The 12,768-nt window shown below is 32.7% G+C and overlaps 1 protein-coding gene across 1 annotated transcript; it reads right to left on the bottom strand.

The window, feature by feature from the left end:
* Positions 1-4,887: 4,887 nt before the first annotated feature.
* On the bottom strand, positions 4,888-6,667 carry LOC111372953 (GATA transcription factor 9-like). The gene is made up of 2 exons (XM_022995385.1): positions 6,241-6,667; positions 4,888-5,837 (listed from the first exon to the last, which is right to left on the bottom strand). The coding sequence occupies exons 1-2, from the start codon at positions 6,544-6,546 to the stop codon at positions 5,106-5,108; spliced, it is 1,038 nt and encodes a 345-aa protein (XP_022851153.1). The 5' UTR covers positions 6,547-6,667; the 3' UTR covers positions 4,888-5,105.
* Between the last annotated feature and the right edge of the window lie 6,101 nt (positions 6,668-12,768).

Here is a 12,768-nt window from a genome sequence, read left to right as displayed (position 1 = left end):
ATTCAATCATTTATACCATGGATATAGATTATATGATAAGTTCAATAGGGCATATATCTATGCTCATTACTCCACCCCTGCCTCTAAATCTTGGATGGATTGATTGCCTTGGGACATTGGATCTAACTTCTTTATAGGTCAAAGAATGACATCATTTAAAATAGAAGTGGCTAATGCCTGACCTAATGTATGAACGATGATATGCCCAGCTTAAGGAAGTGGAAGTCCCATGGAGGTTTGATTTTGATGATCAATCAATTTTTTATTGACGATCTCCCTTCACATCATTTCATGAGCCATCATAAGTGGTGGAATTCTTGTTTCACACATCTTTCCAAAAGAGAGTATTCATATTGAGGTCTTCTCTTAAAGCTAAAAGGGCCTCTCCATTGGTAACTTATTCACAGTAAGTCATTTTATCTGTGAAGCGATCCAGATGACTCTTCAAGGGTTTGCCTTCCGGTTGCCTCATATCTCGAAGGCGTTGAATGGGGGCTTCTCCATATTTACTAGATAGGTTTTTGTTTAAAAAGGCCTTTTTAAGGCCCGACCAACTCCTGATATTCCATGCTGGTATCCAACTATACTATATTTCAGTGGCCCCAGTAAATGTAAGGTAAAAGGTCCTACATTTTTATTGCAGGCGAGGCACCTCTTAGACTCATGTGAGTTTTATAATTGTTAAGATGTTTTGCATTTTACCATTCCTTTCATACTTGGGAATCTTCAATGGGTGCAAAAAGGTTGAGGACATGGGTATTTTTCAACTTTTGTGAAAAGTGGAAATTTGCCATCATTATCATCCAGTTTGAAGGATCTACGTAGACCATCTAAATCTTCTTCCTCGACTTGATACTGGGACGATTGAGATTGGTCAGCTTGGTTACTCAAATTTGTAGTGTCTCGTCTCTCTCATCTATTTCTACGTGGAGAGACATGCTGTGGCCTTTGACTTTGAATATAGTCACATGGTCTGGTCATAGAAGGTTGCTGTTGGGATCTATTTCTAAGCATTGATGGGCCAATCCGGTCAAATATATTGAAGGACCTCTGAGGTCCATGTTCTTGTTCATACTATGGAGGAGAGTTGAACTCCCTTTAGGGCAAGGCGACTGAAGGTGTAATTGGTAGACACACCTCTACCTCTCTCTCAGTTGGACTAATCTTTCTCCATTGTCTTTGATAATGAGCTTTGTGGCTACATGAGAGAGAGAGAGAGAGGGGAAGTTCTTTTTATATACCAAGTTTGGTGTAGCTAAAAGTCAATTTTCATAAATGTTGATAATAATACATTATTGAAATTTTAATTAAAAAAATTATAAATTTTATAAATGTATAATTAAAATTAAAATTTTAAGCCATACCAGAAAAATGAGTAATCTATATACATACTTTTTGTATACTAAATTTCAATAAATATTATTAAATCTAAAATATATTAAATATCACATCAAGTGAGAATAATAACAATTCAATTATATCAACAATACCTTACTTTTTATTTTTCAATATGTAATAAATACTATAAAATCCTTGTTAAGTATGAATTTCGTGTTATTAATTCTTAATCAATGAACGTTCATATTAATCTAGACTCGTTGAATCTTGATCTACATGAATCTAGAGTAATATTAACGAATTTATTTCTATTCATATATCTAAAAATTTTAATAGGTGTTTTAAATTCATGTATTAGCAATTAATTCTTATGTACCAAATAAATTTTGATTTGATGAATCTTGATATAGATGAATTTATTTTTATTCATATATCTTGCAATTTTAATGGATATTTAAATTCAGGTATTAGCAACTAATTCTATGTACAAAATATAATATAAAAATATTGCACATTTGTAGTATTTCATCATCACAAAAAATTGAACTATAGAAGTTGACTTTTGATAGTACAATTTTTTTATCTTAAGTTTCTATCCTAAAATATATTTTCTTTAATTCGTTTAAAACTCGTCAAATCTTTTCAACAAATTAGTATCAAATATTACTATAACAACACTTATAAGGTATTTCAGTTAATTAAAAAAATGTAATTGGCACAAAACGTCCCCCACTTTTTAAGTTTATTGTGGAAAACATCTATACTTTCATTTTTTGACAATTTTACCCCTACTTTTCATCTTTCTTTGCGTTAGACATAATTTTCACCAGTTTTTAACGTAAAATTACCAATATATCCTCATATTTAAATAAAACAAAAAAGAAAAGAAAAATAAAAAAATAAATTACAACTATAGGTCCAAACTTTTAAAAAAGTGCAAATTAGTTCAAATAAATTATTAAAATATTAAAAATAACAAATAAAAAAAATTTGATACAAATACTACTTAATTTAAAAAAATTTCTCAATCCTCAACAACTCCCCTTCCTTACGTCTCCTCCTCCACCACCACCATCAAGCTCACACCACAAATTGCTGCCATCAATCCTAAACACTTATGATAGAAATTTGATACAGATACTACTTAATTGAAAGGGGATCTAAACTCGTATGCTTCGAATTGTCCCAAAATCAATTGCGTGATTCATGCAAAATTACTGAAGACCCATAGTTGTAACAACTTCACAATGATGAGAGGGTGCTAAATATGATGGTTCGCAATCATGATGTCCACCACAGTCGTCAAAATTTTCCCTGAAACATGCGTGATGACTGCATCCGAAATGTTTGGTTTCAAAAGTTGATTGGGTGGTTAAGTAGGTGTTTGGGGACCATGGTTTGATAAGAGAATCTACTAATATGTTAGGCTTGGGTTGGAAGTCGTTGAAAAGGGAGCTACCGACAATTTTGATTTGTGCAACTGGCAAATTTTGGAGAGAAATTTCGGCCAATTCACCTGGAGTTAAGGCCAACTGTTGAGTGGGTTGTATAGAAGGCAGTAAGGGCTTCAAGTTGGTACTATGGTCCAGTGGCCATGGTGGCCGGAATGTGGTGAAAATCATAGTCAGGTGGAGGAGGGGAGGAGAAGAAGAGAAAAGAGAGAGAGAGTTTTTTTTTTAAATATTTTTATAATTTATTTGGACTAATTTGCACTTTTTTAAAAGTTTGGGCCTATAATTGCAATTTATTCTTTATTTTTCCTTTCTTTTTTGTTTTATTTAAATATAATGGTATATTGGTTATTTTACGTTAAAAATTGGTGAAAATGACATCCAATGCAAAGAGGTGAAAGATTAGGACGAGAGTGTCAAAAAATGAAATGTATGGACGTTTTGTATCAATTACCCAATTAGAAAACCCCTAAAAGTACAATAGAAATCTTGTATTGCAAATTTTTGGGGCATGCCTTAAATTTTTTCAATGTAATATATAAATATTATTCTATGGATACATAATATTGTACATAAGGGTGTCCATGACGGCCCCCTATTGGAGGGGGTTAGAGAAAATTTGTTTAGTTTGTCAAAATAAATAAAGTCGATTTATTATATGGGTTATTCTATGGATACTTTAGGTGGTACATAAGGACGTCCAAAATTAACACCCGACGACTTTATTTAAGTTGACAAACTAAACAAATTTTCTCGAAATTATCTGATATTTGATTCTAACCGAACTTCCACGCAAGTGTACTTCGTACACCATACGATGTTCTTAAATTCTCTTTTACTCCACAAATCCCAAATTAATTAGGTCAAGCGATCACTGAAATCCATGCCAGACGGTTACTTTTATAATTATTTATTTCAATGATGATTAGTTCAAGGTGCCACTAATCCCTGACTTTAATCCTTTGTTATAACCAATGTGGGTAACAAAATTTTGCCCCTACATTTCGGACACGCCACATGCTAATTTCCCCTATGCTTAAAATCTCAAAATAAAAAATAAAAAATAAAAAAGAATCAATTATGTACACAAATATCCCCCCGCCCAAATGAAAATCTTCATTCCATAGTCCCGTTTGGCTCCCATTATTTCACATTATAATTTTTCTTTTTTATTTTCAATCATACAATTTTCTATAAAATGACATAACACGTAAATCGAATGTTTTTCCTCCTTTTCAACCATACATTATCCAAAAAATACTCTTTTAAAAATTATAATACCAAATAATAGGAACCAGATGGGGACTTATACTCTTTATCCGTGAATTGAAATAAAACTCGATTATCTAATTTCTTTTATCGTGACTCTAATTCTAATCAGGGCCATGTAGAAGGTCTTATCGCATGTACAATGATAAAGAGGCTATAATTTTCAAAATGTTTTCGTTATAAATAAAATTTTATTTATTTTTACGATCAACTTAAGTAAATAGAAATAAATTTAATACTTTCGAACATACAATTCCATGCTTAGAGTTATATTAAAGGGAAAACAGAAAAGGAAATCCCAAAAATTCACGATTGAATTAATGACCCGAAACCATGTGCATGGTCCCAAACTTTAAAGATATGGTCACCCCTCTTGCCCCACCCTCCCTCATGCACCTTGATATGAGTTTTGCACCAATTCCTATGATCGCAATCCACTTTACTCATGCCCAACCAAGCAAATTTTCATCATCTTTTCTTTTATAAGAAGGAAAAAATATATATAAAGCTCATGTTCCATTCACTTTTTGCACCAAAAGTTGAGTAAAAACTAAGCTTCTGTTGGAGTAGATATAAAAAGTTTTTAGTAATTTTTTTTAAAAAGTAAATGAAATTTATAGTTGAAATAGGAAAAACTTGTTTGGACAGGGGAACAGTTGCCCCTCCAATAGGGGGCGCCACATGGGCGCCTTGTTGTTTGGCCGGAATTTGACCCTAACCAAACCGCGGCTCATTGAAATATTGTGCATATAATAAAATTACTTTGAAAATTAATTATGGATTTAACTTAAATTTTAATTATTTAATTGCACTAGACAAGGACTAAGCATAATTCAACAAAAGTAAAATCTACTGAATTAAAGTAGAAATTCACATAAAACATCCAACTTCTACAATTGAATTGACTGTTTTCTCCCTCCATTTGGAGTAAGTTCTCTATGAAATCCCTCTTTTCTCCAAAATTCAAATCTCTAAACTGTAGTAGTGAATTAGAAAAATGAGGTTGTCACTGGTTACTTTAAAACGCTAAAATTAGTATCCGCTAAACTAGATCACGTTCTTGAAATCAGGATCATTGGCACCATTGTGATGATGAATAAGGAAATCATCGCAGCCGTTGGATATGTTGAAAATTGATGTTTGACTAAGCAGCTGCTGCTGGTGCATCTGCAGCTCCTTTTGCCGCCGGAGCTCCACAACTTTCCGGTGGGAATTCGAGTGCTTGGTGGACACAAAAGTCGGGCTAGCGGCTGGTCGGTATTCGGGTACGAGCCGACCCGACTTGTATCGGACCCCACAAGCATTGCATAAAGTTTTTGGGCCCAATGGGCCGGTTCTCCACTGTGGAGTTTTCTCTGAGGCGCAATGCAGACATTTCCGGCCTGGGGTTTCAGTTGGCTCCCTTCTCTTAGTCGGTGTCGTTTTCATGGCCTTGGGGTTGGGGTCTGTGTTTGCAGTGATATTATTGTAGTGAGTATAGGAGGTGGAGGAAGGTGGGGCAGAGAGGAGGAGGAGGCGGGAGGACCAGTCACAGGGGGCGGCGCGAGAGCGCTTGCTGCGGGCTTTGCCTGGGACGGAGACATCCGAGGGGAAAATTGGCGGCGGTGGTGAATGGTTGATCGGAGAGACTGAAATTGTGGTGGCGGAGGAGGAAGTAACGGTGGGCTCCACGGCGGTGGCCGTGTGTGTCGGAATGAAGTGGAGCTTGTGGACGTCGTCGCTTGAGAATGATTCCTCCACAAAATTTGAAAGCCATTCCAGCTCTGCTAGATCATCGTACTGTTCACAAAATATAATTCGAAAATTCATTTTTGAATGAAGCAATTAAACGTAATTTTTCTGAATTTTGATTTCAAGCTAAACACACATGCAAAAAGCTAATTTAAAAAGCGAAATTCGACAATTCATATTCAAAAATAGGATTGAATACGTCAAATTGCTAGCTACTATAAATATAGAAAATACAAAAGCTTATTTCATAGCAGAAATTGACTGAAATCCCTATTATTTTTGCGAAGTCACTTTTTGTCACAGAGGAACAGTCTGCACTGTATCGTCGGTGAGCAAAAAGAAAAGGCAGAGGCACACACCTCGAGGTGTTCCATGCATAAAATTATGAGATGAAAAATTTTAAATTATTTCAAAAATTAATAACAATTATAGAAAGTACGATCAAACTCACCGGAACACAGAGTTCATTGCCGGAAAATTGAGAGTCGGTGAAGCTACGGCAGCTAACTTTTCCATTAAATTGGCCATCTCCACCGCCAGAAACCGACGAATTACAGCTGTCGACGACGGTGACAGCCGAGGAATCGCCGGAATTTGCTGCCAAGCTATCAAAAAAAGCGTCCGTCATCGCCACGTCCTCCTTGGAAAAATCCAACAAATCATCCACCGTGAAATGGGCGCCATTACCATTACTATTACCATTAATATTATCCACTGACGAAAATTCAGCATAATCCCCCATAAAATACTCCATCATGTATAGAGTTTGATCACAAATTTAATTTGGCAAGTTCTGGTTTGATTTTTTTGAAAAAGAAGCAAAAGCAATGGGAGAGAGAGTGTGTGAGTTGAAAGTGAAGGAGCGAGGGGGGATTTTGATGAGTGAAAGGAGGGGCCGAATTGCAAATATTAGAAATTTTGGAAGGTCAATGACTTGTTTTTTTTATTTTACTTCATTTTGTTAACGAATGGTTAATTTTTTTTGGTGGTTGGATAGTGGGATAAAAGGAAATTGATTCACAAGAAAAGCTACTCACTTGTTTTTCATTTCGGAGGCCCATCTTTTTATAATTAATTTCTTTATTTGGATTGCAAATACAACCTCAAACATTGGGATTATTTTAAAAAAAAAAAAAAAAAAAAAAATTTACCAAAACAAATTTATAACTCAATTTAAGTACTTATTAATTAGAATAATGCTTCTAGTAAGTGTTGGCATTCACTATTTGTTTATTTAACTTGAAGTTATACACATTGTTCAATAAATGTAAATGTATCTCAATTTTATCGAACGAGAAGGCAATGATTATTTTTAGAGTAATGTTATTCGTAGTGAAGACTGTCAGTAGTCGCTCTATATGACATACACTTGACAATTTGATTTTTGATATATAGATATGATAGTTATTTTTTGAATTATACATCAAATGAAAAACTGTTAAGTGTACGTCACATAGGACGATTGTCGATAGTTTTCACTGCGAATAGCATTATTCTTATTTTTATCGCATGAAGCAACGAAATTAATTCACATGGTAGAGGGAATAATTATAAGTAAAAAGTTGAAATTAAAAGAGATAATTAGTAATTAATAATTGCTTAAAATAATCGTTTTGTCGCCGTGACTCCTCCATTAGTGTCCAAGTTTACTGCCGGATTCCCCTGCCATTTTCTCTCTCTAATTATTTTGCCTTGGGGAATTGAGCTTTTGTCCCCTTAATTTAATTTACTTATGTTTGCCTCCCCATTAATTTTAAATTCCATTATTAGCCGTACCCTTTCAAGTTTTACCTCATATTACCATGTTATTATATTCCTTAACCCACGTTGAAGCACGACGGCTACAGCTTGGCGTGAAGAACTAATGACGGTCATGATGACTGCCACGTGGCATTTGTACTTGTTTGAAATTTAGCTCCTGTTTGATTGTAATTAAAATTAAAATTTTAATTTATATCAAAATTAATAATTAATTTTAAGTACATATTTTTTGGATCTTATAATTTTTTAACCACAAATTTCATTAGTTTTTATCAAAATCTACTAAAAATCTAATTTTTATCCCACCAAAAAGCGACTCAGCCCGATTGATAGCTATTATTTGGATAAAATGAAGTTTTGAATATTAATTTTTTGAAGAATCTGTAGTTCAAAAGTAGAAGAAAGTTTTGTGTCTACGTGAAGAATAATTTATTATATGAATGTGTGGTTGAAAGGAAATATGTTACTTATACATAATGCGGTGTCCATAGTAATGTCCACTTTGATCACATGGAAGGGGATTTGCTTCGAATAAATTATATTTTATTCGAAGTAAGCCCCCTTTCATGGGAGAATGATGAACACCATTATGGATACTCTGATATACGTATAGTATAACTCAGTTGAAAATTAATATGTAGAAAAAAATGTTTTAAAATAATGATTGTCAAACAGAAACTTACTTTCATTGTCATTTTTTATTAAAAGATTTGATTGTCACATTGGTTCTGTATATTGTTCTCAATTGAGTTTCTTCGACAAACTTGCAAAAACTTTTTCATTTTTGTACTTATGTAAGAGCAGAATCTGTTTCACACCTTCACTTTTACTATCGATAAACCTATTACAATCAATTTCCTTTGTCGACCACTCAATTATGTCCAACCTCTTTATTCGTGCTTGTCTTTCCTCTTTCCATCTTTAGGACTATAACTTCCTTTGGAATGATTTAGAGAGTTGCAAAATTAGGTTCAAAGATGATTTCGAATTAAACTTTCATCAACTTCAACTAAACTAATCATCTTTGTACCTTTTTTGTAATTGCTGTGCACCCCATACTTGTGGTGTTTAACCTATATTGGAGGGAAAAATAGTTAGAAATCAAATAAAAGGTGACATTTATATGTTCAAATTTAGTTCCATAACCTATCATGCTATCAATTTACACCATATGTTCTTTTATTGATTATTACAACATAAGATATGGTCAAAAGATTTCAATCCACACCACACAATAATAGCTATTAATGGTAAATTCCAAAATAAGAGAGAAAGCAAGAGAAAATAATTCTAATAAATCTCAATGTCAGAGGAATATGATCCTCGTAAAATGACAAAATTGGACACTAAATTCCTAATTACCCAAAAAGATATTATAACTTTATACTATGGTTTAACTTCGACTCAGAATATACACTTGATACTCGACTGATCGAGTAAGTTTAATAGTCTTAACTTTTTATTTTTACCAATATGCTTTAAAAACAATACAAAGTTAAAAAGAGAGGTGTTAGATCTTTTTCATAAATAATGAACTTATTTTTAAATAATTTCTTTTCATCCATGTTCGTGGGGTCCAACTAAGCACGTGACAAGGTGAGGAAGTAATTTGGTGCCATCATGTGAGAGACTTGAATATGTTTTAGAAATATTGACACAAGCAGCAAACTCTAGCTGTGGTCAAAATTCCAATTAGCTGGAAATTGGAATCAAAGTTATAATTCTCCAATCAAACGGGCTTTCTTGATGCTTCTCACACGTGCGTCAACGTGGTTGCACGTGTAGGGGAAATCATGTGGATGACGTGCTCTGCACGTGCCCCTTTTTATCTCTCTGCAAGAATTTTAATTTTAATTTTCTTAATTTCCATGTTCCAACTACTTTCACTCTGTGGGAAATACAACCACCGAAATTCATTTTTAGTTTTTTTTGCTTTTATTCTTATTACTCAAATGCTAACAAAAGTGGAGATAAAAATACAATTAGTAGAAAGGCATACAATAAATTAAAGTTCTATATTTAAAAATTGTAAAATATTATGCATAAGACGGAAAATTCATTTATCTATTCAATTTATATTGTTCTATAAAGTTTTTGACAATTAAATTACATATCTCATAGAATAAATTTTCTTAATTTACATTGAAATTTTTTACCTAAAAACATAATTTGCTATTGGACGAAATCCAGGAAAAAAGAAGTTAAGAGGCCGAAAGGACGGATTCACAAGGAATTGGCCCTTTTAGTTTGGGTAAATATTGGGCTAATTAATGATTGGACTGAGTTGTAAAGTATGTACAAATAAGTAATGGGCCAATGGTTGATATCTCTAGATAATGACCTAAATTAAAATCGGGCATTTTTAAGAATGCCCAATTTTCAGTATATGAGTTGAAAAGTGTCAACTCTTTTGAATTTAGTGTCAACTTGTCTATTATGCTCTTAATGAAAAGTTACATTTTGTAATGGTATTCTCGACATTTTAAATATCGTTCTCAACATTTGATTTTTTATCAAATTTGTCACGAATTTTGAGAAGTGACTTCCATGAGAAGTTACATTAAAATAATGTTTCTTAACATTTCATATGTCAATCTCGACATTTGAACACCGTTTCACTTGTCTAGAATGACATTTTATTTTGAACATGACATTTCTCTACATTTAAAAATGTCGTTCTCAACATTTCTGAATCAATGAAAAACATAGTATTTATTGTGATTTGACATGTATGCTCTTTGAAATAAATATGGCAGGTTATGTGTCACAATTTTATTGGCCAATAACAATATTGCAAAAATGTCCTTTTTTGTCTTAGTATGGAATTATAAATTGTTAATAAGGGCATTTTGATCTAAATTTTTTCAAATTAAACATTTTTGCAATGGTGGACATTTTTCACAAATGACTGGGTAAAAATAGACATTTTGTGAAATTTCCTCAATTAAAATTAGAAGGAACCTTACCTTTTAAGTTTACATTATAAAAAACCAAGTAATAATTTATTCTTATTCAAAAGAGGGGTATCTTTATTTCAAAAATTTCTTAATTATATTTTTATTTTGTCTCAAATCCCGTTAGTTGTAGTAATGTATAGCACTTAGGAAGGACTCAAAAAATACGATCGCTCAATTCCGTATTAAATATTTTTTTTTATTGCATTTCAAGTTTGATTGTACGATTCATTTTCGAGCGTGAATGAAACTTTTACTTTTTGCACGAGACTTCACTGATGATGATCCCATTTTGGACACCTGGTGTAAGTGTTTAAATTAGATTATTGTTGTTCATTCATACATTTATTGAGTTTCACATTATTTTGACATTAATTGATATTTTCGATCTTCAACCTACAAGTGGGCTGTGCATGTGTCTAACTTGGTAGGGGGGCCAGGGCCGATCCTAGACCAAGGCCAACTAGGCAATGGCCTAGGGCCTCAACTTTTTAAAAGGGCCTCAAAGTAAACATAAAGATCTGTAAAAAAATTTCCTGTAAAAAGTGGTGTTGAAAGAGGCAAAGAATCTCTAGTGCACTATTAATTACCATGCAAAAATAGTTGGCAAAAAATCTTTGGCCTTGTGAACTACCTTCTCACTGATCTTACAACTTGTGGCAAACTGAATAAATCAGAATTCAGATTCTAAATAAATGAAAACTGAGAACACTGAAAACAGAAGCATGGAATGTGCATTTATGTGCATATGCTTACAATAATTTATGTTCATATGCTTACAATAATTAATTTCATTATCAATGTTATATTAAAGTTATATATAAATTTTAGTTCAGACTGGATATCAATTGGGGTAGGGGTAGGGATAGGGATAGGGGTAGGGGTTGGTGAGGTTATTGAACTAGCTCTTCCAAGCAACAATTTTTGGATTTTTTTTTTTATCAACGTTGAGGCATCTGCCAGTTCTGATTAGAATCTTTAATTGCTTATTAAGGCCCCGTTTGGTAAATATTAATGTCAAAATGAGAATGAAAAATATAACTGTTACGGGCCCCACACAAGAGATAAAAATTCAAATTTGATGGTTTGATGAAATGAATAACGGTCATATTTTTCATTTTAATAAGGAAATAATGAAAAACAAATAGGGGCTAAACAATGCTTCGAAAAGATCTTCAACGTAGATATGTATTTATCAAGAACAGATGGTATAAGTTATGGAAAACTGATACTGCAAAGTGAATTCTTTGGTTTTAGGGGCAACTTTGGAGTCCATTGACATTTCTCCATTTGCAGAGGCCAAAATATTTTGCAAACTAAAGACATTCATTTTGACAAATCGGTGGAGACTTCTTTGCATTGAGCTGGAATTGAACCTCACATTCTACATTAAGGGCCTCATAATAATGAGTGGCCTAAGGCCTCATAATTATTAGGGCCAACCCTGGTGGGGGCAGTGGCAGCGATAATAGGGAGAGATGGGCGACGATAAATGTGAGCAATGAGCACGGTTCAATTTGAAAAATATTTTACTCAATTTCAAACAAAACCATATCATACGGGTTTTTTTTAAAAAAAAAAAAAGCAAATTAAATCAAACTATTTTACTTTTTGAGAAAAACAAAATAAAGCCATTCTTTTAATCGGCTTGATGTCTAACTTCGACTTACTTAAAGACATAAAAGTAATACTTTATACAATCTAAAGAATAAATATTTGTTCAAATCTCAATAGAAGCTCCAAAAGAAACTTTATTAACATAAGTTTTCCAATATATTAGTATTAACGCAAGCTTAAAGCCATAAAAAAGGAAAAAAAAAAAAAAACACACACAACAACAAACAAAATTTAACTATAATAAATAACAAATTTGCTTAAAAATAATTAACAAAATTCAAATATATCAATACATTTAAGCCTCGTTTTAATCACTAGTAATCCAATATGTTTGGATCGTATAGTGAATAATGAATTCTTATGATGCCAATGAATTTTTTTTTAACAAAATTCAAATATATCAAAATTGAACATTGTCGGGTCCACATTCAAACCATTTCAAACCAAGAATTCGGTTCAATTTTGCAATTTGGCGAATTTTTTATTTAGCCTAGTAGCTTGGTGTTTTACTCTGTTTGTGGAGGTGGGTAGAGGAGGAAATGTGTTTTTAGATTTTACTTTTTATGTTTCTTTTTTTTCACTTTTTTACTCTTTTTTTTTTTTGTTTTTTTTTTTTTTTTTGTCACTTTTTTACTCTTTTTTTTTTT

This window comes from Olea europaea, unplaced genomic scaffold (assembly GCF_002742605.1).
Source record: "Olea europaea var. sylvestris unplaced genomic scaffold, O_europaea_v1 scaffold1056, whole genome shotgun sequence".
NCBI lineage: Eukaryota > Viridiplantae > Streptophyta > Magnoliopsida > Lamiales > Oleaceae > Olea > Olea europaea.
Note: the sequence above shows the minus strand (reverse complement) of the source record. Positions and strands in the feature narration are given on the sequence as shown.

Bases quoted from the DNA above. Each gene is read 5' to 3' on its own strand.
- LOC111372953 (XM_022995385.1), bottom strand. From the start codon at position 6,546: ATGATGGAGTATTTTATGGGGGATTATGCTGAATTTTCGTCAGTGGAT. The intron at 5,838-6,240 runs GTGAGTTTGATC...TTTTGTGAACAG, and splicing joins GCAATGAACTCTGTGTTCCG to TACGATGATCTAGCAGAGCT.